This window comes from Neomonachus schauinslandi, chromosome X (assembly GCF_002201575.2).
Source record: "Neomonachus schauinslandi chromosome X, ASM220157v2, whole genome shotgun sequence".
Classification (NCBI taxonomy): Eukaryota; Metazoa; Chordata; class Mammalia; order Carnivora; family Phocidae; genus Neomonachus; species Neomonachus schauinslandi.
This window is the reverse complement of record NC_058419.1, coordinates 107,351,903-107,374,417: the sequence shown is the minus strand read 5'-3', so window position 1 is coordinate 107,374,417 and position 22,515 is coordinate 107,351,903. Positions and strand designations below refer to the sequence as shown.

At 45.2% G+C, this 22,515-nt stretch overlaps 1 protein-coding gene across 1 annotated transcript in view; it reads left to right on the top strand.

Annotated features, from left to right (window-relative positions):
• Positions 1-5: 5 nt before the first annotated feature.
• PTCHD1 (patched domain containing 1) overlaps positions 6-22,515 on the top strand; it is a 51,230-nt gene continuing 28,720 nt past the window's right edge. Inside the window, exon 1 of the mRNA XM_021677577.2 lies at positions 6-356. Within this exon, the coding sequence (XP_021533252.2) occupies positions 6-356 (351 nt within the window). The remainder of the gene's footprint in view (positions 357-22,515) is intronic.

The following is a 22,515-nucleotide window of genomic DNA, read 5'->3' as shown; positions in this document are numbered from 1 at the left end:
CTAGGATGCTGCGGCAGGTTCTGCACAGGGGCTTGAGGACGTGTTTCTCCCGGCTCGGCCACTTCATTGCCAGTCACCCGGTCTTCTTCGCCTCGGCGCCCGTGCTCATCTCCATCCTGCTCGGCGCCAGCTTCAGCCGCTACCAGGTCGAGGAGAGCGTGGAGCACCTGCTGGCGCCCCAGCACAGCCTCGCCAAGATCGAGCGCAACCTCGTCAACAGCCTCTTCCCGGTCAACCGCTCCAAGCACCGACTCTACTCGGACCTGCAGACCCCCGGGCGCTACGGTCGGGTCATCGTCACCTCCTTCCAGAAAGCCAACATGCTGGACCAGCATCACACCGACCTGATCTTAAAGGTGAGAGGGGGGCTGGCGCGGGCAGCCTCCGCCGGCGCCGCTGCCGCGGCTGGGCTGGCTCTGCGCGGGGGTCCGGGCTGAGAGCGCCGCCTCTCCCATCCCAGGCGGCTGCCGCAGGGGCTCCCCTGCACCGCGCGCGCCTCGGAGGCCGCCCGGAGCCTCCTAGCCTCCTGGGCGGGGAGCGTCCGGGTCCGGGCCCGGCCCTGCCCTCGCCGCTGTCGCCGCCACCCCGGCAGCTGCTGCAACAGTTGGGGCGGCGGCAGCCACGGTGCTGTGGTCCGTGCGCTTGTTTTGGTCGCAGTGGTCTTGGGGGTGGGGAGGCTTGGGGGTAACTGGGCCAAGAAGGAGCAGAACAAGAGAAGACATTGTAGAAAGTCCTGGTACTTGAAAACAAAATATTACGCTTGGGAGGGGGGAAGGATTCAGAGACCCCTCTTCCCTGTCCCCATTCTTTACCCCCTTCCTCTGACCTTTGGAGTGATTTCAGAAAGGCTGCTCGGAGGGGCTGGGGCCGTGAGGGGGCAAAGGAATGTGAGGCGGGATGGTGAGGAAAATGTCTCCTACCCCCCCAGAAAGAAGTGTGGTCCCTGGCGAGGACGCGGGGCTGCCCTGCTGCCCTCTTCCCAGAGCGAGGTGGCCATCTCTGTCTTTCAGGGTAGGAAATGGTGTCTGTCGTTCGCAGTTATTTTGTCTTGCACAAGTAGCTCCCCTCTTCCGAAATGCAAAAACTTCTTTGGGAAAACAGGGATTCGACTAATCCACTTTTGTTTGGGTGCATTTGGGCGTGAGGGTGAGGGGCAGAGCCAGAAGGGTGAGGACAGAAGCCCGGCTGTGTGGCCCTAAGAAGAGCACAGGAAACCAAGCAGCTGGTTAGAGGGGGACGCTCGTGGAAACAGGTTGTGCCGTCAGCCGAGGTGGAAATTTGATGTGGAAAGTGAGGTTAATGGTGATAACTTTCAGGAAGTTCCTAAGAAAAGCAGAGGAGTGAGGACTAGAGATGGAAAAGTGGAGACCTTCAGAGAGAAAAGCAAAATTAGGTGAAAATGTTCCATCCAAGTCCCTGGTGGGAATTGTGGGGCTTGTTTACTTGAGGTGCCCCTCTGCCGAGGGCAGGGTACAACCAGTCCCAGCTGGAGCCCTGGGGCAGAGGCATAAAAGGGGCTGGTTTTGTGAGGGTCGCCGGTCCAGATCTGGGATTAGAGGTCGGTTAGATTTCTAGTCCACTTATGCCACGGGGGGTCAGCCAGTGAACCTGGGGAACTCTCTCCTCTTTCCCTCTACAGGTAACCCTCTATATATCCCTGGAGACCAGCTAACTTTCCTATGTTATTTCCCTCCCTCTCTCTGTTGATGTGTTACCTATGGGCAATTAGTAATGAGGGGAACCTGACTAGGGACTCAGTGGAATTCGGACCTTCCCACGTTGAGTGGTTTGTGATATTTTAAATGGCACACACATCATCACAGAACCTTAGTAACAGTGGTCTGGAAATATTGCTTTTCTCATGATTATGCTTCCAACATCGAAGTGAGGGTTTTTTTTGTTGTTTTGTGTGTGTGTGTGTGTCAATACTCCAGTGAACATATTCTGACACACAGAAAAATACGGCCCCAAATCTCCCCAAGAAAACACATAGTAGTTTCATCACAGGCTTAAGGAAACTATAATTTAGCCAGTCCTGACAGCTGGAAAGCTGCCCACGTTTTGATAGATGATCTACTAAATGATGTTTCTCTTTGTATTTTTTTTTTCCAAGGTGATGTTTCTACTGCCTTTTTCCCCCCCTAACAAACCGTCACGCCACTGTGACGGGCACTCACCAGTTACATTCACTCTCAAGGTTAATGAGACATCAACAGGCACATCAGATCTCTTTTCAGCAGGATTGTTTCTCTCCTATTTGATTTTGATCTGTTCAGGACACAAAACCGTATTATCAGAGAAAGTTGGGACTGGAGAGAAAGGGAGGCTGTCTTTGCCTCCATGGCTAAAGGGCAACTTTAAAGGACAGCTGTCTTGTCAGTAAATTGTTTTCAGATTCAAGATGGTTTTTCATGTGCTAGGTATCTGGGGAAAATCAAAACCAAGTCAAATAGTGGTCAGAAGCCATTTCAAGCTGATGGCTCTCTGGTCAAATGAATTCATACAATTTATAAAAACTCAGACCTAGGAAACTGAGGGAATTGCCTCAATTTTATATATCCATTTTTTTCTTTCTACATCTAACTCTTATATCCGGACAGTTCTGAGCTGGGGGACAGAAAAATGGACCTCCAGTAGTCATGGTAATATGAAGTAAGGAAAAGAGCACTTATCATAATTTGTCTTTCTTCCCATGAGATGAAGATGTGTCCTTTACAAAAGGTGTCAGGAGTCAAAGAGTCACTGTTTCTGCCCGTACTAGTGCTGTTCTGATACTTTGCTGCTGGAATCAAGGATAGCCCTGACAGCTAACATTGCACACAGCACCATCCAGTTCCTGCCTATTTGATGGCATCACATTTGAAACGAAGTGGACAAAACATAAGCAGGGTTTTATGAAGGCTTTCTCAGGCCCCGTTACGAAACCAGAGGAAGAACCTTGCAGGGCTGTGTCATTACTCCTCATGGTGCTCTGCGGTTGTACCCATTTTACGAAGGAGATCCTTCTTGGGATATTAGTCCAGTTATTTTCTGAGCAAAAATAGACTGGGAAGGGATGACAACAAAAAATACAAACCCAGGTTGATTTTTTTAAAATACAATTGAGAGTAACACCAAGAAAAAAAATCTACACTGGTCTCATTCGGAGAAGCTTTCTCAAATTTGTGCAGGTGACATGGTTGCCATACTCAGAGTGTACAGTGTAGATTTCCACCGCAAACTGTGAGAGGGGTGACTGTCCCTAGCAATGGTTTCCTCTGAGGTCTGCGGGGCAAAGAGGTAATTTGGGGTGAAGGGGGTGGGACCTGATGGTGCTGATAAAGGATCAACCATTAATTTCTGGACATCTTTAAAAGTCTTCGTTTCACTAGAAGATTAAATTTAGCTCATTATTATATTTTAACAGAAAATCCATGATGTTCATCTTGGAGCAAATTTCAGAGTAGCCCCTCATGAGCTTTTATAAATCTGTTTCTTCTTGATCACCGAAAATGAAGTGTAAGGAGGTCTTGTTGGTAATTGATCTGGGCTGTGACCAAGACACTACCTGATTTATCCCAGAATCATCCATGTAGAATGAAGAACCAGTTTAGCCCAGTCCTTACAAGAATGATATCACCTTTATACCACACACAGTACGTTTAAACACAGCAAACGCCTCAGGGTAAAAGTGCTGTGATCCCATTTTACAGAGGAGAAATCTGCTCCTTACAAATTCACTGACTTGTCCATGGCAAGAAGACGAGGACAGAAACAGGACAGGACGGGACAGGGTTTTGACCTCCAGTCCAGTACTCTTCACTCTAATTTACTGCCTCCCATACGATAAACTACTCGAATGACTTAAAATGTACATTTTTTAAATCCAAATGAAGTATATTTGACTAAAGTCTCATTCTCGTCTCACAGTGTTGTCTTGACAGTGGTAACTGGATGGTGAGGACATTTTCTTGACTGATTCTGTCTGGTGTCCGTGAAAATCCCCAGAGAGAAACTCTAAATGCCCAAAGTAAAGCATAAGATGTGTGGAATTAGCAATACACAAAGATAGAAAGATAAAATGTTTTACTGGAAAAATCTCTGGATGATTGGGTGAAGCTATTTCCTACTTGAGCAGTGTTCACTGTCCACGTGGAGTCAACCCCAGTGCCTCACACAGTCGCTGGCACATTCTAAACCCTCACTAAACCCTCACTAACTACTTGTCACATGGACCTGCCCTAGTTTATTCAGACATTTATGTGACAGGTAAAGAAAACTCCATAGAAACTACCTTGAAACATATTTTCAAAATGACATGTTTTTATTTTTGCAGTTTCTAGGCTTCTCTTTTTCCATGATACCGTTCTTCCTTCCTTGATAACCTCTGTAGTCCTATTAAAACATATTTCAGTTTTCAAATTGTGTAGGGGCATTTCCTTTGTACAACTTCTTCTTCTTCTTTGAAGGAACCCCCTAGGATATTTTATTCCAAACCAATGGGAAGACACATCCTCACTATGCAGACATTCTTCCACTTCGGGGGAATCTCATTTTGTTCAAATAAATACTGACTTTCAATTTTTAAAAAAAAAAAAACTTTTTATGCTTAAATACGTTAAATAGAACGAAGTTGCAAAACAAGAGTAGCAGCGTTTAACTTGGAGTTCATTAATTCAGGCTTTCCAAGACGGGCCGCCGAACTGCTGGCCCAGGGTCATGAAGACGTCGCAGCTGGATCCAGATGCCAGTTGTTTCCAAATACTGTCCCAGCCCTTGTAGCCACTGCAGGAAGAGCCATCGTTCCTCTCTCTGCAGTCTAAGGGTGGGCCAATTCCAGCCGACTTTTGAGCTCAGAAGGTGTTTTTGTATTTTTAAAATATTGTAACAAAACAAAAACAAAGAATATGAGGCAGAGATGGCATGTGGCTCTCAAAGCCTAAAACTATTTATTCTTTGGTCCTTTACGTCAAGAAGTTCCTATACTGTCTTCCAAACCCCTTTACTGGAGCAATTTCCGGAAGTGAGCACTGTTAAGTCACGTGGAAGGCAGCGGTTCTCCCCAAGGGGTGGTTTTGCCCCCAAGGGGACACTTGGCGACGGCTGGACACATTTTTCACTGTCAGTACTCGGGGGCGGCTGCTGGCATCTGGTGGGTGGAGGTCATGGATGCTGTTAAACATCCTGCAGGCACAGGACAGCGCCCCATAGCAGAGAATTATCTGGCCCCAAACCCTGCTTCAGGGGGTTCCTTTGTGTTTCTCTGGCTTTGTTAGGGCATTTTTTTTCCAGCTGCACTGATTACGTAAAATGAAAAAATGCCAAAGAGAAGTTCACATCTTACAGAACTTTGGCTGGAGACAAATACTATGACCTCTTGAGATGTTTTTGAGGGCAGTTGGGCAGAGATCAGATTCTCCAGCGTAATCTTCCCTCTCCCTCACACCTCTGTCCTTTATAGTCTAAACCCCACTGTAGAGGAACCCAAGAAACCCAATGCAGTGTAGCTGCCTGGATGGCAAAGCTGCTCCGTTGCCGCTGGCCTTGAGACCTGTTGGGATGGCCATAGCCGGCAGGCCAGACCCACAGCTCTAACAGTCGTCTGCTGGGCCAGGCTCCTCCCGACAGCGTGTAAGGCCCCACCGGGAGCCGTGACCTGCTGAGGAGGCGGGAAGCTGTGCTTTGTTGCCTGGTCCAACTGCTTGGCTTTTCGGAACACAAAACGAAAAAAGAGCTTGCATCCAAGGAGCAGTGGGCCAAAGACCCCTGGGTTTGGAGGCCACCTTAAAGGTCATCTTTGCAGATGCTGACACTGGAATCTGCTCTTAGCATCTCAGGGTGCTTTTTCTGGTGACAGGTGCCATGGCCACTGGAGCAGCCCAGTCCCTTCGGTGAGCTACATGAGTGGCAGGTACTCTGAGAAAAGATGGAGGCCGAGCCTGAAAGGGCAGTGTTTATGCATCTCCTGGGCCAGCCACAGGCCTTTTGCATTTCATCTGTGCACTAGGGGAAAATTAAGGAGAGACTGAGATCACTATTCCTTCTCCTTACATTTCATAGACGGTGCATCCCAGTAATCCAAGCACGGTATCAAGCTAGGGTTGTCTGCCTTCACTGCACATTTCAGTGGTGTGAGTGGTATCCTCGAATGGCCACCCTGCTTGTCTCCTTTAGATTTGGGGAGCAGTCTCTTACTTCCCCATGCAGATGACCACGGGGGGCAAATTTGGGTAAACTGTTCATTTAAACTGAAATGTAAAAATAAAGCCATAGCAGGATAGGAAGCCCACCTTTTTAATGATGCATAGTATCTTGATAGATGCTCTATTAGAGTAAGAGAAGCCTGATCTTAAAAAATTAACACAAAAACTGAACCTCTCCAGACTCGCCAGACTTACAAACCTCGCAAAAAGAACAGATGAGCATTTAATGGGTGACTCCTTCCGCTAAGAGAAGGAGAAGGAAGCTAAAAGAAGTTCTTTGATTCCTGCCTGAGAGGGCGCAGCATCCCTTGGCACAGGAGCTAGGGAGGTGCAAGGTGCTGGGGAATCTGACCAACTCTGACTTCGTGAGACGGTCCATCTGGTACCTGACTTTGGGGCTCAGTGTGAGCCCCAAGTGATACTTGAGATAGGCTTGACGCAGACCTTTGAAGTCACCTGCTTGGCAGTACATCACAGCAAGCAGGCCTGTCTGCGGGGCTGCCTGTGCTGCTGCCACATGCCCGGAAGGCCGCAGAACTTCCGAGGACTCCTGCCAGACTGATTTAATGACCAGCAGGGGAGGTGAGTAATCGCTAACCTTTAGAAAACAAACAAAAAAAGGAAATCAACACCAGTTGTTACTTGATACGGGAAGCCCTAAATAATATGTCGCGCCTTCAACTTCAGAATTCATATTTTGAACAAAAGGAGGCAATGAGGGAAGAGGGAAGCTCTTTTTATCTTCTTGCTCTCTAAGAAATCCTCCTGAGAATATTGTTTCTGGTATTTTGAAAGATCCCCATTGTTAGGTCTTCCACTTTAAGTTTAACTTCTGGGTTCCAAGTAGAGTCGAGATGAGGATTTTCATGCAAGCAGATACCTTGGGAGGTGATATCCAAAAATCCCGGTAAGAATGTGGGGACATGAAACGGGGTGGCGGGCAGCCAGTCAGGGGAGCCAGGTGTCCACTGCGGGCCCCCCGGGGCTCAGTGTGGCTGGGGAGCTCTGAGACATACTGGGGCACACACGTCCAAGTTTCCCACCTGTGGGTGAAGACGCCAGCTATTTATTCCCCAACTCTCCAGCCACCATCAGTCAATCGAGCTGCATCTGGGGCACTAAATAAGCCTCTGACAATTCCAGACGCTCTATGTGCCCCCTTGAATCAGAACTGTCCTTGTTGCATTATGAAAGCCTCAGGCGAGGAGCTGCAGGTGTTTCTAGTAAGAGGACTTGGCACGCGGAGGGGAGGGGGCCCTGAGAGCGTCCGCCCCACAGGTCTGACCCCCATCTAGGGTTACACGTCTCGGAGCTTAGGGCTCACATCCCTAGGCCATGTTCCTCCCTTCACTCAACAAAATGGCCATGACTGCATCTCCATGAAGCTACAGGCAAGAATGATCCAGCAGAGCTGTTTCGTTACTCTTGAATTCGAAAACCCGTTTTCATTTTCAGGTCCTCCACTGGATGGTGGTAAAGATGATTCCCAACAGGGCTTGGACACCACCAGGACTGGGGGTTTTCTATGCCAAACCCCCAGGTCTGAGGGGCCCCGATCCAGCCCCTCTTCATGAATACAAGTCCACAGGCTGCTTCTCATAGCTCCATCTGCACACAGGGACTCTTGTTGCTCTCCTCCCTAGAAATGCGTTCACTCCTTACTTCGGGTCCAGCTCACATGCTTCCTACTTTGTAAGGCCTTCCCACATTCATGGCTCCTTCCCTCCCTTAAGTCTATCTGGCTTTCAGTCATGTCCACATTCCTTAATGCTTAACTATACATTATTATATAATCCACTGTATTGTCGCCTGATATTTTCTCTCAAATAAGACCATAAGCTCTTCAAGGGCAGGAACAATGTCTCATATTCCCAGATTTCTCCCAGAACCTAGCATAATGTGGAGTGTGCAGCAGGTAGTTAATAAATTACTGCCAGTTGATGGTTTATAGGATGGAAAATGTGCTCTCCCTTCCCTATTGATTTATTTTGGTCACACTAGAACTGCTAATTTCTCAGCATTGAAGGTGAGATTCCTTTGCCCATTTTTCCATGGGCACCACGACTTTGCCAAATACCACAGCTGCACCAAATCCTAATTGTCTCAAGGAAAAAAAATGCATCTCGGCTATAGGATGATCACTATAAGCACTCAAAAAAAAATCTTTGTGATACTCAATACACCTTACTTTTGTGAGGTTCGCCTTATAGCCTCTTGTTTTTGTTCTTGTTTTGGTTTGGCATCTAGGCGAGTGGTCATACTGAGTAAAAGAGGAATTGCTCTTGGACTCTTTTTAAGAGTCCAGTCACCTGGACACCTTGTGAAAATACAGGTTCTGCTTCAGCCCAGGGTGGGGCTGCAAGTCTGGATTTCTAACAAGCTCTCAGGCAACGCTGCTGGGCAGTAGAGCGCATGCTGAGTAGCAAGGCTCGGACTTACCTGTTGTGAACAGAACGCTGGATTTGGAGTCAGGGAAACCAAGCTCAAGTCCCAATTTCCAGAACTCCGTGACTTTGAGTAAGTTGCCGACCCTCCCTGAGAAACAGGTTCTTCACCCACACTGAATGTAATAGCGTCCTGTGCACCCACTTATGGTAAGGACGCACTGAGGTAAGGTACATGACGGCTCTGTGTAACCACAGCCTTCTGTAGGGTATGTGATCGTTATTGCTCTTGGCCTTGAAAATGACTGTCATTCCTTCCTAAGTGCCAACTCCCCCAGAGCCATTGTCGCCTGTTGAGTAAATAACACATCTGAGCTTTTTTTTCCCCCCCTTTGACCCAGCAGGCCATAATGGGTACTCAATCTCCATTCTTAATACTCAGATTGGCAATTTGTTGCTTTTTAATGACTCCATTTGGGTCATAACAGATGATTGGATTCATCCTACTTCTGAACATGCAGCTCCTAAGTTCTTAGGCAGGCAGAGCTGTCAATTGGGTGGACTGCATTTTGCCTCCTCGAGGTGGTTTCTTGGGGTTCAGAACCTCATCTTCATGCTTGACAGGGCTTCGCACACAAAGGAAGCCTTCACTTCCTGCCCAGGAAAGTGTCTTTGGAATTAAAAGCTCTGGGAGGCTGTGGGCTCCTGCTTCAAGGTTCCCTTCACCACTCCTCACAGCATGCCAGACAGGGATTCTCCAGCTATTTAGGTGAGAGAGTTGATAACTCTCCTCTCTCACTTAATTTACATGACTACAGTGTTTCCCTGAGAAATCTTGCCGACATAAGTAGATCTGCAAGCACTTCAAAGGGAAAGTGCCCTCAGAATTGCCAGAGATCAGGAAAACCAGGCAAAGTGATAATTGTAAAGCCCTTTGAAACTGTGAAATGTAAAATTTTGCTGACTGGGGGTTTTAATCATTTAGGTCAGTGCATTTCCCCACCTTCCCCTTTCTAAAATTTCTTTTTATGGGGTTATAAAAGAAATCTATAATTATTTAGGATCAAAATCAAATCCACCAAAGAAAATCCCCCCTGCCTACCTGGTTCTCTTTGCCAGAACTCTTCAAATGGATCTAACCTCAGTATAAGTGAGGATTAGCACTTCTTCTCAAATTTGAATATGCTTTCGAACTCCCTGGGAATTTTATTAACATGCATATTCGGATTCAGAGTAGGTCTGAGACAGCAGGCCTAAGATCCTACACTTCTAACAAGCTCCCAGGGCTGCTGCTGCTGGTTTGAGAACCACGCTGACTACAGCAGTGGCTTAGTGGACCCGAGGAACCTTTGTGTTTCCTAATTACTCAGTGCCATTGAATTGCTTCCATACTGTAAGGGAGTGGCTCTCCAGCTTGAGCGGGTATCCCCTGGAGGGCTTGTTCCAACACAGATTCTGGGTCTCACCCGAGTTTCTGATTCTGTAGGTCTGAGGTGGGGCCTGAGAATTTGCATTTCTAACAAGTTCCCAAGGTGATGCTGTTCCCATTGGCCCAGGGAACACATTCCGAGAGCCGCTTCTATAAAGCATCTTGGTAATTAGCTGCCAGGTGTAATTCCAGAAATACAGTCTCCCTCTCTGTGGAACCCTGCCCACAGGTATAAGCAGGGTGCAAGATATATTTGCTCAGCAGTTAACTCTAAATGATGCTGCAACAGCTATTGTGCAAATGCTACTTCGTAAGTGTGAACCTTTTAAGTTTGCAATTTAAGGCAAGCGTATTGGACAGAGGGGCCTGCTCTGCTGCCTGTTTGGGGTTTTTGGAAAAGGGGCTGAGAAGAAGAAAGGACAGTCTGAGATGGAGTGGGGGCAGGGGAGACATAAGCCCCCTACCCACACGTACGCTGTAGATGTTGTTGCTACCATCACCGTGTGATTGCCGAAGTTTCCTTTTTCCAGAGACTTCCCACACAGGGTCACCTGCCATTTGCTTTTGCAGAAACTTTCTTTTACATCAAACCAGAAGGCACAGTGGGTACAAACAGGAGCTGCATGTTGTGTTTTTGAGGCAAGGACCCAGCTCTGTGGTTGCCAGAGGCGAGGTGTCCCCAGGGAGAGCCCAACAGCTACTGTTCAGTTTCAGCTACTGTCTGATGTCGGTGCTGTTAAAGAGACGGAAAGTAGAGCTGGAGTGAACTTCAGTAAGTACTGGTTTGGGCATAGTGGAATAAGCACTGCAGAGCCCCCAGGTTCTGTGTTTGAGGCTGTGAACCGTTAACGTGTCCTTGATCAAGTCGCTTAACCTCTCTGGGGTCTCAATTTTCTCACCCGTGAAATGGGATCAGCAACATCATCATCACAGGGTTGGAAGATAAAGGAGATACGTGTGTGAACAAAATTCATCAAGTGAAATATGCCTAAGGCCACACTAATCTCACAATTCCTGCACTGAATACACATGTTTGTCCAGGGCAAGAGAACAAGCCTCTGGGGATTCCTAAGGGAAAAGAGTAAGTGCCTTAGTTGGTTGACATGTTTCATACCACCATTTCCTTTTGTAAAAAGTTCCTGTAGAGTCAGTGGCTACCTTTTATGAAGCAGAAGCTTTGCTGACATGGCCTCATACTCTTAGATAGTGTAATACTGCATCGGTCTATATTTTTACTTTGAAAGACCCAAGGAGAATAAAAAATAGCCTATCTATTCATCCACTGTTGACACTTCTAAAGCCTTAGACCTGCACTGTCCAATTCAGAAGCTACTGGCCACATGTGGCTACCTGACTTAAATTTAAGTTAATATAATTAGAAATTCATTCCCTCAGTTGCAGTAGCCACTTCCCAAATGCCCCATAGCCACATGTGCCTGTAGTGGACAGAACAGGTAAAGCACATTTTCACCATCAGAGAACGTTCTATCCAACACTGCTGCTTTTCACAGATAAAATAACTGATACATCCTATGGCTTAATAAGCAGGGGAATCAGGATTCAAACACAGGACTGGCTTGTAAAACATCATTTAAAAACAACTATACCAGATTGCCTCCATGAAATACAGAAATAGATGAGTGAGGCATGACCTCGGTATCTGATGGCCTCGAGGCAGTATTTCAAACAGTAACAGAGTAAGGGGGAGAACCTTCAGTTTCCGCTTCAACATGTTAAGAGTTTGGAAGTTGTCGCTCCCATCTATACACTGAGAAAAACAGACAAACTGAAAATCAATGACTTCTCTTGGACACATCAGAGAACCAAGGTCACAGGGAAACTGTCATCCCAAAATCTGTAGAGGCAGGCACATCCATACAGACATAGACATAATCGGCTTACCTGAAGCAGAAGGCTCCGGTAGAAACACTTAAATGGTAATTTTGATAAATTGATGGAGCCTGAGTGTGGACTAGCATGAGAGTGAGAGACTCCTGGGAGCTGCAGTCACTGTCTTTATAGGGGAAGGAATCAGGAGACTCACATCTTCTTGGGCTTCATCTCCAGAAACCCCACCAGATTCCCAAGGTGAAGATCTGGCAGGGAGAGGTGGAAGAATAATCACTGTGAAATCCACCCAGTCTTCTCCATAACAAAGGCCTACTCTCTAAAGAAGAGGATTTTGCTAGAGTGCAATTCTTAAACTTTGTCCTAGGTTCCTCCCCACTAAAGCCCCTTTCAGCCTTCCTGTCTCACCTAAATGGGGGGGAAAGAGTCCACAGATGTCAAGACTTCAAGGAAATAGACTAGAAGTGCTACATCCAGGGACGGAAGTTGGGGGGGGGGGCGGGGGCTATACCACTGGAGAAATATTTGTGGAAGTCATAGCCCCAAAACACAGGCCCACTTAAAGACTGAGATTTCATCAGGAGATTATTATATAGCATTTCCCCTCCCTAAATCTTACCACCATATCAATAAGGTTCCAGTATAATAATAGTGGATTACAGCTGCAAGATATAAACTCTCTCTGAGAAGGAGTACTTAGGGAAGCCCAAAGTCAAGAGGATAAACAAAAACAATGACAATGGAGGAATTTGAAGCTTCTGGTACATATAGCCCCAACAAACATTAAATACACCCCAACTCCTAGAGGGACGTAAGTCCTCATTGTAAAGGCCCATTCACCTCAGTTAGCATTAACTGATAAAACATGCCCAGCTTTAGAAAAGAAAATTACAAGGATGCCAAAAGAAAATAAATACAGTCTGAAGAGACAAAGGAGCACTGGTACCATACTCAGATATGACACAGATGTTAGAATATCCAGACAGGAAATTTAAAATAGCTATGATTAATGTGTTATGGGCTTTAATGGAAAAAGTAGACATTAAGAACAAAGAGATGATATAAGTAGAAAGATAGAAACCCTCAGGATGAATCAAAAGGAAATGCTAGAAATTGAAACTGTAGCAGAAATGAAGAATGGTTTTGATGGAATTATCAGTAGATTCAACACAGTCCAGGAAGGAATCAGTGAGCTTGAGTATAAGGTAATAGAAACTTCACAAACTGAAGGACAGAGATACAAGAGTGAAAACACCCCAGAACATACAAGAATTGTAGGATAATATCAAAAGGTATAATATACACACAATTAGACTGTCAAAAGGAGAAGAGAGAATGCAGCAGAAAAAATATTTGAAGTAATAATGACCAAGAACTTCCCAAAATTAATGATGGACACTAAATTACAGATCCAAGTAGCTCAGAGAACACTAAGGAGGATAAGTACCCATAAAGCCACACTTAGGCATATCATATTCAAACTAGAAAAGAACAAAAACAAAGAGGAAATCTTGAAAGAAGCCTGGTGTGGGGGGCAGGGGAGGAGACACTGTACATATAGAGAAACAAAAATAAGAATTATATCAGACTTCTCATCAGAAACCACACAAGCAGGAAGACAGTGGGGTGAAATAAAGAGTTGAAAGAAAAAAAATCTCACCAACCTAAAATTCTGTATCCAGCAAAACTATGCTTCAAAGTGCAGGAGATGCAAAAAATTTCTCAGATAAACAAAAACTGAAAGAATTCACTGCCTGCAGACCTGTCCTGCAAGAAATGTTCTTCAGGCAGAAGAAAAATTACATGGGTCCAAAACTCCTATCTACTAAAGAAGAGTGTTAGAGAAGGAATAAAAGGTGAAATAAAGTCTTTTTAGTTTTCTTTTTCTTAATCTAAAAGATAACTATTTAAAGCAATAATAGTAATAACATTATGTGATTAGAACATATAGATTAAGTGGAATGAATGTCAGCCATGTCACCAGGGACAGGAGGGAGGAATTGGAAATACTCTATTATAACCCAACTGTCCTACACATAAAGCATTACAGTATTATTTGAAGATGAACTTAGATTAGGTATAAATATATAGTGTTAAGTACTAGAGCAACCACTAAATTTTTTTTTGAAAGAAGTAAGGTTGATATACCAAGGGAAGAGATAATACGGAATAACTTAAAATTCTCAATTAAAACCAGATAAGGCCGAAAAAGAAGGGGAAAAATAAACAAATGCAACAAATAGAGAACAGCTACAACCACGGTAGATATTAATCCAATTGTATCAGTAGTTACTTTAAATGTGAATGGTGTTAAATATGCCAATTAAAAGACAGTGACCCAGAGGGGACCAAGAAAAAACAAGACCCAACTCTATCTTGCCTATAAGAAACCCACTTTAAATAGAAAGACTGAGACAGGTTAAGAATAAATGGATAGAGGAAGCTATACCATGTTAACGCTAATCAAAACAAAGCTGGAATAGCTATATTAATTTCAGATGTGGCTGACTTTGGAGCAAGGAAAATTATCAGGAATAAAGAGGGCATTACATAATGATAAAGGGATCAATTCTCCAAGAAGATATTAAATCCTAAACATGTATGCACCTAACAACAGAGCATTAAAATACATGAGGCAAGAACCCATAGAACTGAAAGGAGAAAAAGACCCACTCTTATAGTTGGAGCCTTCAGCGTTCCTCTGTCAGTAATTGACAGGGCAAACAGGCAGAAAGTAAGTATACAGATGACTTGGACAGAAGGAAGAGACAGGATGTTTAATAATCTGGGGAGAATCATGATTTAATTTTTATAAGGATAGCTCTTATAGAAGTGTAGGGGTTAAGTTGGAGAAGCAAGATACTGGAGATAGGTAGATCCCCTCCTCCACCCAGAGAACTTTCACTTCAAGTCTGTAAGCAAGAGGCTTTGAATAGGATAGCTATAGGAGCAAAAAGGAGATAGATTAGACCACCATTTTCCAAAATGTGTTTTAGGAAAGTTTCCTTTGATGTTGCAAAAAAAAAATTGGGGTTCTGTGACAAAATAACATTGGGAAACAATGTTTATGGTATCTACATATCAGAGGCCCCATAGTGAGTGCACATTAACATATCAAAGGCTTTCAAAGGAAATCTATTTAACTCTGTCCTGCTCAGCATTTCTCAAGTTTATTTGGTCATGGATACTTTTTACTTTTTTGGTGACCCCTATTAACATCCCAAGGAACTAATATGCTTCAAAACACAGGGAAAATACTATCCCTGAAATAGGGAGGTGGAATTAATAGGGCTTGAGGTTCATTGGATGTGTGAGTAAACAAAGGGGAAAACGTGACATTGGCCTAGAGGTTTCCCACCTGGGTGAGTAGAAAGAGGACGCTGTAAACCATAATAAGAAGCGGGTGAGAGAAAAATCTGGAAGAAAAGATTCTCCTGTTGGATATATACCAGTTGGAGAGGTGAGGCACTGATGTGAACCAGTGATTGGACAGCATAAATGTGACAAGCCAAACCATGGCAGTGGAATTCATTCCTAAGAAGAGTGCATTTGAATGTGAAAAAAATCAGAAGTGCCAGAGACAGAATCTTGAATAATATCAGATGTACAAGGTAGGCAAAGGTAGAGGATTCAGACAGATGCTGGATAGCCAGGTTAAGAGGTAGGAGGAGAGAAGAAAGTCGTGTCATGGAATTCATCATGGCAGAGAGGTAGAGTTTAAGTCAAACCATACATATTTATTGAGCACCTTTGTTTGCCAGGCATATAGTACAGGATGCAGCAGTGAAGAAAGCACACCCATGCTTTAATGGAGCCGACTGGATTCCCCTTGAAAAGCTCAACATGCTTAACCATCTTAGATACTTTTAAAGTATTACTTTGACCCCACATTATTGCCTTAACTGTATCTGCTGGGAGTTTAGGTAAGTGAGGACTGAAAAGTAGCCATTGGATGTACATGCTTAGAAGTCATTGTTGAGTTTTGGTTGAGTGCTGGGCTAGAGTCTAGTCTGGAGTGGTTTGAGAAGTGAGTGGGAGGTGAGGAAATGAAGTTAGCAAGCATGAATCACTCTCTGAAGTGTAGTTGGAGACAAAAAATGTAAAGAACTCTTTACGGAAGGGGAGATGTGGCAGAAGCTGGAAGTGAAGTGGGGTCACCGAGGCCTTTTTTGTTTTTTTTTTTTAACATGGGAAAGACATGAGTGTATTTCAAAGCTCATGCGAAGGAACTAGTAGAAACAGAGGGCATGTTAGAGGAGATTAACAAGACTGGGAAGAAGGAAAGGAAAGCCAGAACCCAGTGGAAGAAATGGATCTTAGAGGGAGGGTCATGGCCTTGATTTCCACAGGGTGAGAGAATAGAAACAGATAGATGTGGATATTTGTATGTGGTGACAGCAAGTTGAAGGCAATTTCTAAATGATGGCTTGGGGTTTTCTCAGCAAGACAGAAAACAAGGTCGGTAGCCGAAAGTGCATCTTGTCAAGTGCTAAAGAAAGTGAGCATTTGTCTAATATCCATGGGCTTGGAGGGCAATTGACAAGGCAATGAGGTAGTAACTGGTAGTAAATTGGAAGCCATCTCTTTAGCAGAATTTGGGTTTGAAAACGGAAGAGTCTCACCTTCCCTTTTGTCTCAAGATGGGCAAAGTATAGAGAAGAAATTGAAGTGAAAGGCAAGTTGAGAGAGTTCACACTGGATACTTCTAAATTTCAGAAAAACAAAGTGGGTTATGTGGAAACAAGGGTTTCTTTTTTAAAAAAAGATTTTTATTTATTTGAGAGAGAGAGATTGAGAGAATGAGTGGGAGGAGGGCAGAGGGAGAAGCAGACACCCTGCAGAGCAGGGAGCCCAATGCAGGACTCAATCCCAGGACCCTGGGATCATGACCTGAGCCGAAGGCAGACGCCTAACTGACCGAGCCATCCAGGTGCCTGAAAGAAGGATTTCTTAGCTCCAAAAGTTGGTTGGCATTTGGATGACTCATCAGAGGAGACTGACATGACCTAGGATGGTTCAAATATGGGTTGGGACTGTGAACTCCAAGGGTGACATAGTCTTCAAATTCCATCACACACCTAAGTGGTTGTCAAGCCTGACTCCATGGTAGAATCACTGGAGGGATTCACATATACCGTGCCTCGGTCTCACTCCCATAGGCTCTCATTCTATGTGTCTGGTAACAGGGTGGCCTCCTCCACATGTGGTCCACAGACTGGCAGCAACAGCAGCTGCATCCCCTGGCAGAATCCCAGGCTCCACCGAGACCTACTAGATCAGGGTCTGCATTTTTATAAGATCCCCAATTGATGTGTGTACACATGAAAATCTGATAAATGCCGGACTAAAGCATGGTCTAGAGTGGGGCCAGACATGGGCACTTTTTTAAAAGTCCCCCAGGAACTTCTGTGCAACCACGGTTGAGAACTGCTGCTACATAGAAAAAGAGATATTTTTAAACTGTATTTAGCCCATGTGATAAACGTCATAACATTCTGTGTGCGTGCCCACACATACAAACATGGAGAAATCCAAATAAGACCTGTAGTTAATAGTATTGTGCCAAAGTCAGTTTCATGGTTTTGATCATGTGCTATGGTTATTTAAGAAATTATCATTAGGGGAAGCTGGGTGATGGATACATGGGAACTCTGATCTATATTGGCATCTTCTTGTGAGTCTTAAATTATTTTAAAATATAAAGTTAAAAAGAAAGCATTTTAAGCTAAGAGAGAGCCTGCCTAGGATGAGGAACAGCTGTTCTCCATCATCATCTAAGAAATAAACAGGCTCCGTCATTCATTCGGAAGGGAGCCATTGGAGGATTTAAAGCAGAGGGATGACAGGTTTGAATTTGTGTTTTGGAAAAATAAATCTGGTGGCAGTTTGGAGGACTGACTAAAAGCAAAAAAAAAAAAAAAAAAATGAGTTAGGAAGCCATGTCTGTTGTCCAGATAGATTATCAGGGCCAGAACCAAATCAGGAGCAATGGAAATGGAACACAAGAGGAGGGATCTGCGAGCTTTGGGAGGTGAAATCAACAGGATTTGTTGAGCGACTCAAGGATTGTCAACGTTGGCTGCGTGTATAGGCCCCTGGGAAGCTCTTTACAATACAGATGCCTGAGCCCTGGCCAAGAGATTCTCGGATTCCAAGGGGTGAGGCTGGGCCCAGGCTTCTGAGTTCCTAGCGCTCCACAGGTGGTCCCCAGTGAGCAGGGTTGAGAGCAGCCGGCTCTGGCTGAGGAGGCGGGAAGCGCAGGGGAAACCTCACAGGTTTTCTATGCAGTCCTGCCGCTCACCAGCAGAGAGGGGGAGGAGGCAGCCAAGAGACAGCAGGATAAATCAGGGAGGTAGCCCTTCCTCTTCCACTTGCTGTATGTTGAGTAAAATTGTAAAACTTGCGAATTAAAGTGTATAAATCCATAATCCTTGCAACCTGGCTATCTTCTCATCTCGTGGCTTATCTAAACAAATCTGTTTTTAAATGAAAATAAAACCTTAGTTCAGTTGTTTGTGTCATCTAAACATCACCTCAGCTTATTAAAAACAACTTTCTGTTAACGCCAAATTTTGAAACATTTATATAAGCAAAGAAATCTTCAGGAGGCTGGGGCTAAATGCTTTGGGAACAAGGTGAAATTCCTTGTGTTTACTGCTCCTGGTCCCTCTGCAGATTCTGGAAAGCCCCTCCCAACCTCTCTCCTTCATCCACCCAGATACTCTTTCCATCTTCCTCCACCCAAGTCTTTCATGTTGTGTTGGTTGGTTTTTGCTCCTGGGACGCCGTGTTTTGGAATCCATCCTAACAATGCAACAGATGTGGACTGTGGTCCTTGGCCCCACCCTCCTGGGGCAGCAGGCACACGGGGCCTCTGAAGTCAGCACTCTCTGCTAATAAAGCCCCAGATGGCATGGAAGGTGTTCTGGAGCCTGCACCACGCTTTCAGAGCCGCAAGTGGGAAGCAGCCGATGGCTAATGGATTATCTTTTACAGGGTGACCTGCCAAAGCCACCAGTCTCCGCTCATAAAAACAATCTGGGGTTTCCCTACTGAGAGTTGCTTGCTGCCTATTGGGAGCTGTCTTTATAAAGTTGTGTGCAAAGCACCGTGAAAATGCTTCCATTTCAAAATGGTCTGCTCTTTAGCATTTCAATTTTCCCTTTTAAGGGCAGTTTTGCCCATTTTTTAACTTAAAAAGATAAGTTACAAAACCTGATCATAACCATTATAAAAACACATAAGCACATCACAGAGTTTAACGATTCTTTTAAATGGTTAATGTGAAAAAAAATGTTAAGGTGGGGGCGCCTGGGTGGCTCAGTCGTTAAGCGTCTGCCTTCGGCTCAGGTCATGATCCCAGGGTCCTGGGATCGAGCCCCGCATCGGGCTCCCTGCTCTTCGGGAAGCCTGCTTCTCCCTCTCCCACTCCCCCTGCTTGTGTTCCCTCTCTTGCTGTGTCTCTCTCTGTCAAATAAATAAATAAAATCTTTTAAAAAAATGTTAAGGTGGCATTTACAAGGATACTTCTCTGTTCCAGGTTCTTCTATTCCACCTCAGCTTGTACTAGCTATGTTATTTACAAGGTAACAGAGTAACACCTAAGCTCATCCACTTCTTAAATGAATCTAAACTTAGTTTGCAATCTGCAGGCTTGTTTATATTGATTCTGATAAAGCTACTAAAGCTTGGAAAAGGAGAGTGGAAATGATAGACTGAGAGTTTAAAAATCTCTTTATTCCTAATTCTAATGTCTTGTTCTTTCTGGAGCTGCATATATTAATATCTGCCTGTGTATTCCCCTGAGGGCTGGGCTGGAAAAGCATTGCTATGCTATTTGGTTTTGTGTGTAAATTGCCACAACATCTTTAACTTTCGACATAAAAGTACATATATACTCATCGTAATGGTCATCTTTTCCAACCTGTTCCGGTTCCCCTTGTTTGTCTGCCTTTTTGTTTGGGTTGCTTTTTTCCCCCGAGTCTTCGCAAACTAGCTAGTACTGCTGCTCAGTCCAGTCAGTGACAGTCTTTAAGCAGGTTTCAGGACACAGATGCATGCCGGTGATGGCAAGGTGACTGGACGAGAGTTTGTTGGCTTGTCCAGAACTCTGTCTTGAGTACTGTGTGCTACACGGTGCTGGGAGGAGGGAATGTAACAGAGAATAAGGCTCAAAGAGCTGAAAGAAGACGTCCTTATAACGTGGCAAGTGATGACAGACGTGTCCCCATACAGGGGACCAGGGAGGACCTCATCTGCTTTTCCAGGGCAGGCTTCCTGGAGGAGGTGATGCGTGAACCAGGCCCATCACTCCTTGCAAGTCCTAACTCCTGGAAGGGAGGGCTGGGGACCCGGACTGGACTGCTCACTCGGCAGCCCTTCCCAACACAGCCCGCTTCTTAGGGCTGCTGGCCTGCAGCCGCTTCTCCTCAAACAGAGGACGGGCCTCTAAAAAGTGCCCAGCATATCCTCCCTGCCTCACATCAAATAAGGCACGGCAGAACGTCGTGATAGCAAACCTTGCTGTTGCGCCTTCCACAAAAAGACACATGCTGCTTCTCACAAAGAATGAAACCCTCACATCAAGAGACAGGCAGTTGCTCTATGACAAGAACACCACTAGTCAGCCAGGAAGAAAAGAATATGGGCTTTCCAGGCATTAAATGAAAACCATCATTGTCTCATGAATAGCAACCCATGGGCGAAAGTGCCAGCTACACTTTCTGACTGAGGTGGGGAGAGGTTCCACCATTTACTAAGAACCTGTCATGTGCTCTTCTGTCAGGCGCGCTCTCTCCATTGTCTCATTCAGAACTCACCGACTCTTCTAAGTACTAATGCCATTTTGTTGAGGAGGAAACAGGCTCAAGAAGGGGGATCTGGGGGCGCCTGGGTGGCTCAGTCGTTAAGCGTCTGCCTTCAGCTCAGGTCATGATCCCAGGGTCCTGGGATCGAGCCCCGCATCAGGCTCCCTGCTCCATGGGAAGCCTGCTTCTCCCTCTCCCACTCCCCCTGCTTGTGTTCTCTCTCTCACTGTCTCACTCTCTGTCAAATAAATAAAATCTTAAAAAAAAAAAAAAAAAGAAGGGGAATCTGCTCAAGGTTACCAGGTGGTCACTAACTTAGTTCTCTATGAACACAAGTCTGTGTGACCCCAGTGTCAGGTTCTTTCTAGCATGCCAGGCTGCCTCTGGAGCGCTTCTTTCTGGAAGTCTTTCCAGTCAGTCTCAATTGTCTTGATTTAGATCTTCTCCTACAAATCAACAAGGAAAAGACAATACAAACCCACCATCCGAAGGGGCAAAAGGCTGGAAAAGAGGATAGCCACAGGGCTCATGTGCTTGTGCAAAGGGGCTTCACTTCAGGCATCGTGGAAACGCAAATCAAAACCAAAATGAGATACCGGTGACACACTGGCCAGAATGGTGAAAATGTCAAAGACTGATAATACAAAGTGTTGCTGAGGATATGGGGCAACTAGGACTTTCACCCATTGCTGGCGGGAATGCAAAATGGTACAATCACTTTGGAAAACTGTAAATATATTCTTACTCTCTGATCCCCAAATTCCATTCCTGGGTCTGTCTACCCACCCAGTGGTATCCTGAGGCTGGCGCCCCCTACTGGCTCCTGGCATATCTCTTCCTAACTCACGTCCCCCAGGAAGCTTGAAATTGGCCATCAGAGCTGCTTTTGTTAGAGAATTTACTGTTAAACATGTAGCAACGCGACTATATACCTGAAAGAAACGACCGTGTATGTCCACCAAAGGATTTGCACAAGAATGTTCACAGCAGTTTTATTTATAAAAACCCCAAACTGGAAACCACCCAAAAGGTCCTCCAACAGGAAAGAACAATAAATTCTGGTATCCTTCATGCAATGAAATACTATACGGCAAAAAGAAATAAACTACTAATAAACACGACATGGATGAATCTCACAAGCTGTGGTTTGAGTAAAAGGCAGAAGACACAAAACAGTACCTACGGCATGGTTGCATTGATCAGAAGCTCAGGAATAAGCAAAGCTAAACAGCGTTGCTAGAAATCAGAATAATTTTGCCCCGGGGGTGGTGGGGGTATTGACTGTGAAAGGAAATGAGGGAGCCTTCAGGGGGCTGAGCAATACTTATCCAGGTATGTACATATAAAATTCATTGAGCTGTACGCTTAAGATTTGTATACTTTACTATATAAATGTTATACCTCAATAATGAAGAGTATACACACACACGTTCTATTCAGTGATCCTGCGAATAAGGTGGAAGAGTTAGACTACCATCCCAGCAGTGCAGAGCATCCAGCGATGGTAAGGAACAACAAGAAAGACAGCCTGAATCTTGGCAGACAAGTCAGCTCAGTTTTCCTGACATTGGACACACTGCCATCATGGAGCCTTTCCACACCTGTACCAGCAGCAGGGCCGACGCATGAAGAATCTGCCTCCATCAGCACATACTCCCCAGGCACATCACTGCCTGGGAAGGAATCCAGTGAACACATCAGCTGTCTCTCCCACACACCGACCGCCATAACAGCAGAAACCCAGAAACGTAAAGATAGGGACTCTCATCCAACTTGGGCAATATTCCAGGATTTGCTGTCAACAGAGAACACCGAAGCCTGAGACCTTACCTGCTGACATACTCCAGAAGGATGCAAAGAGGCTG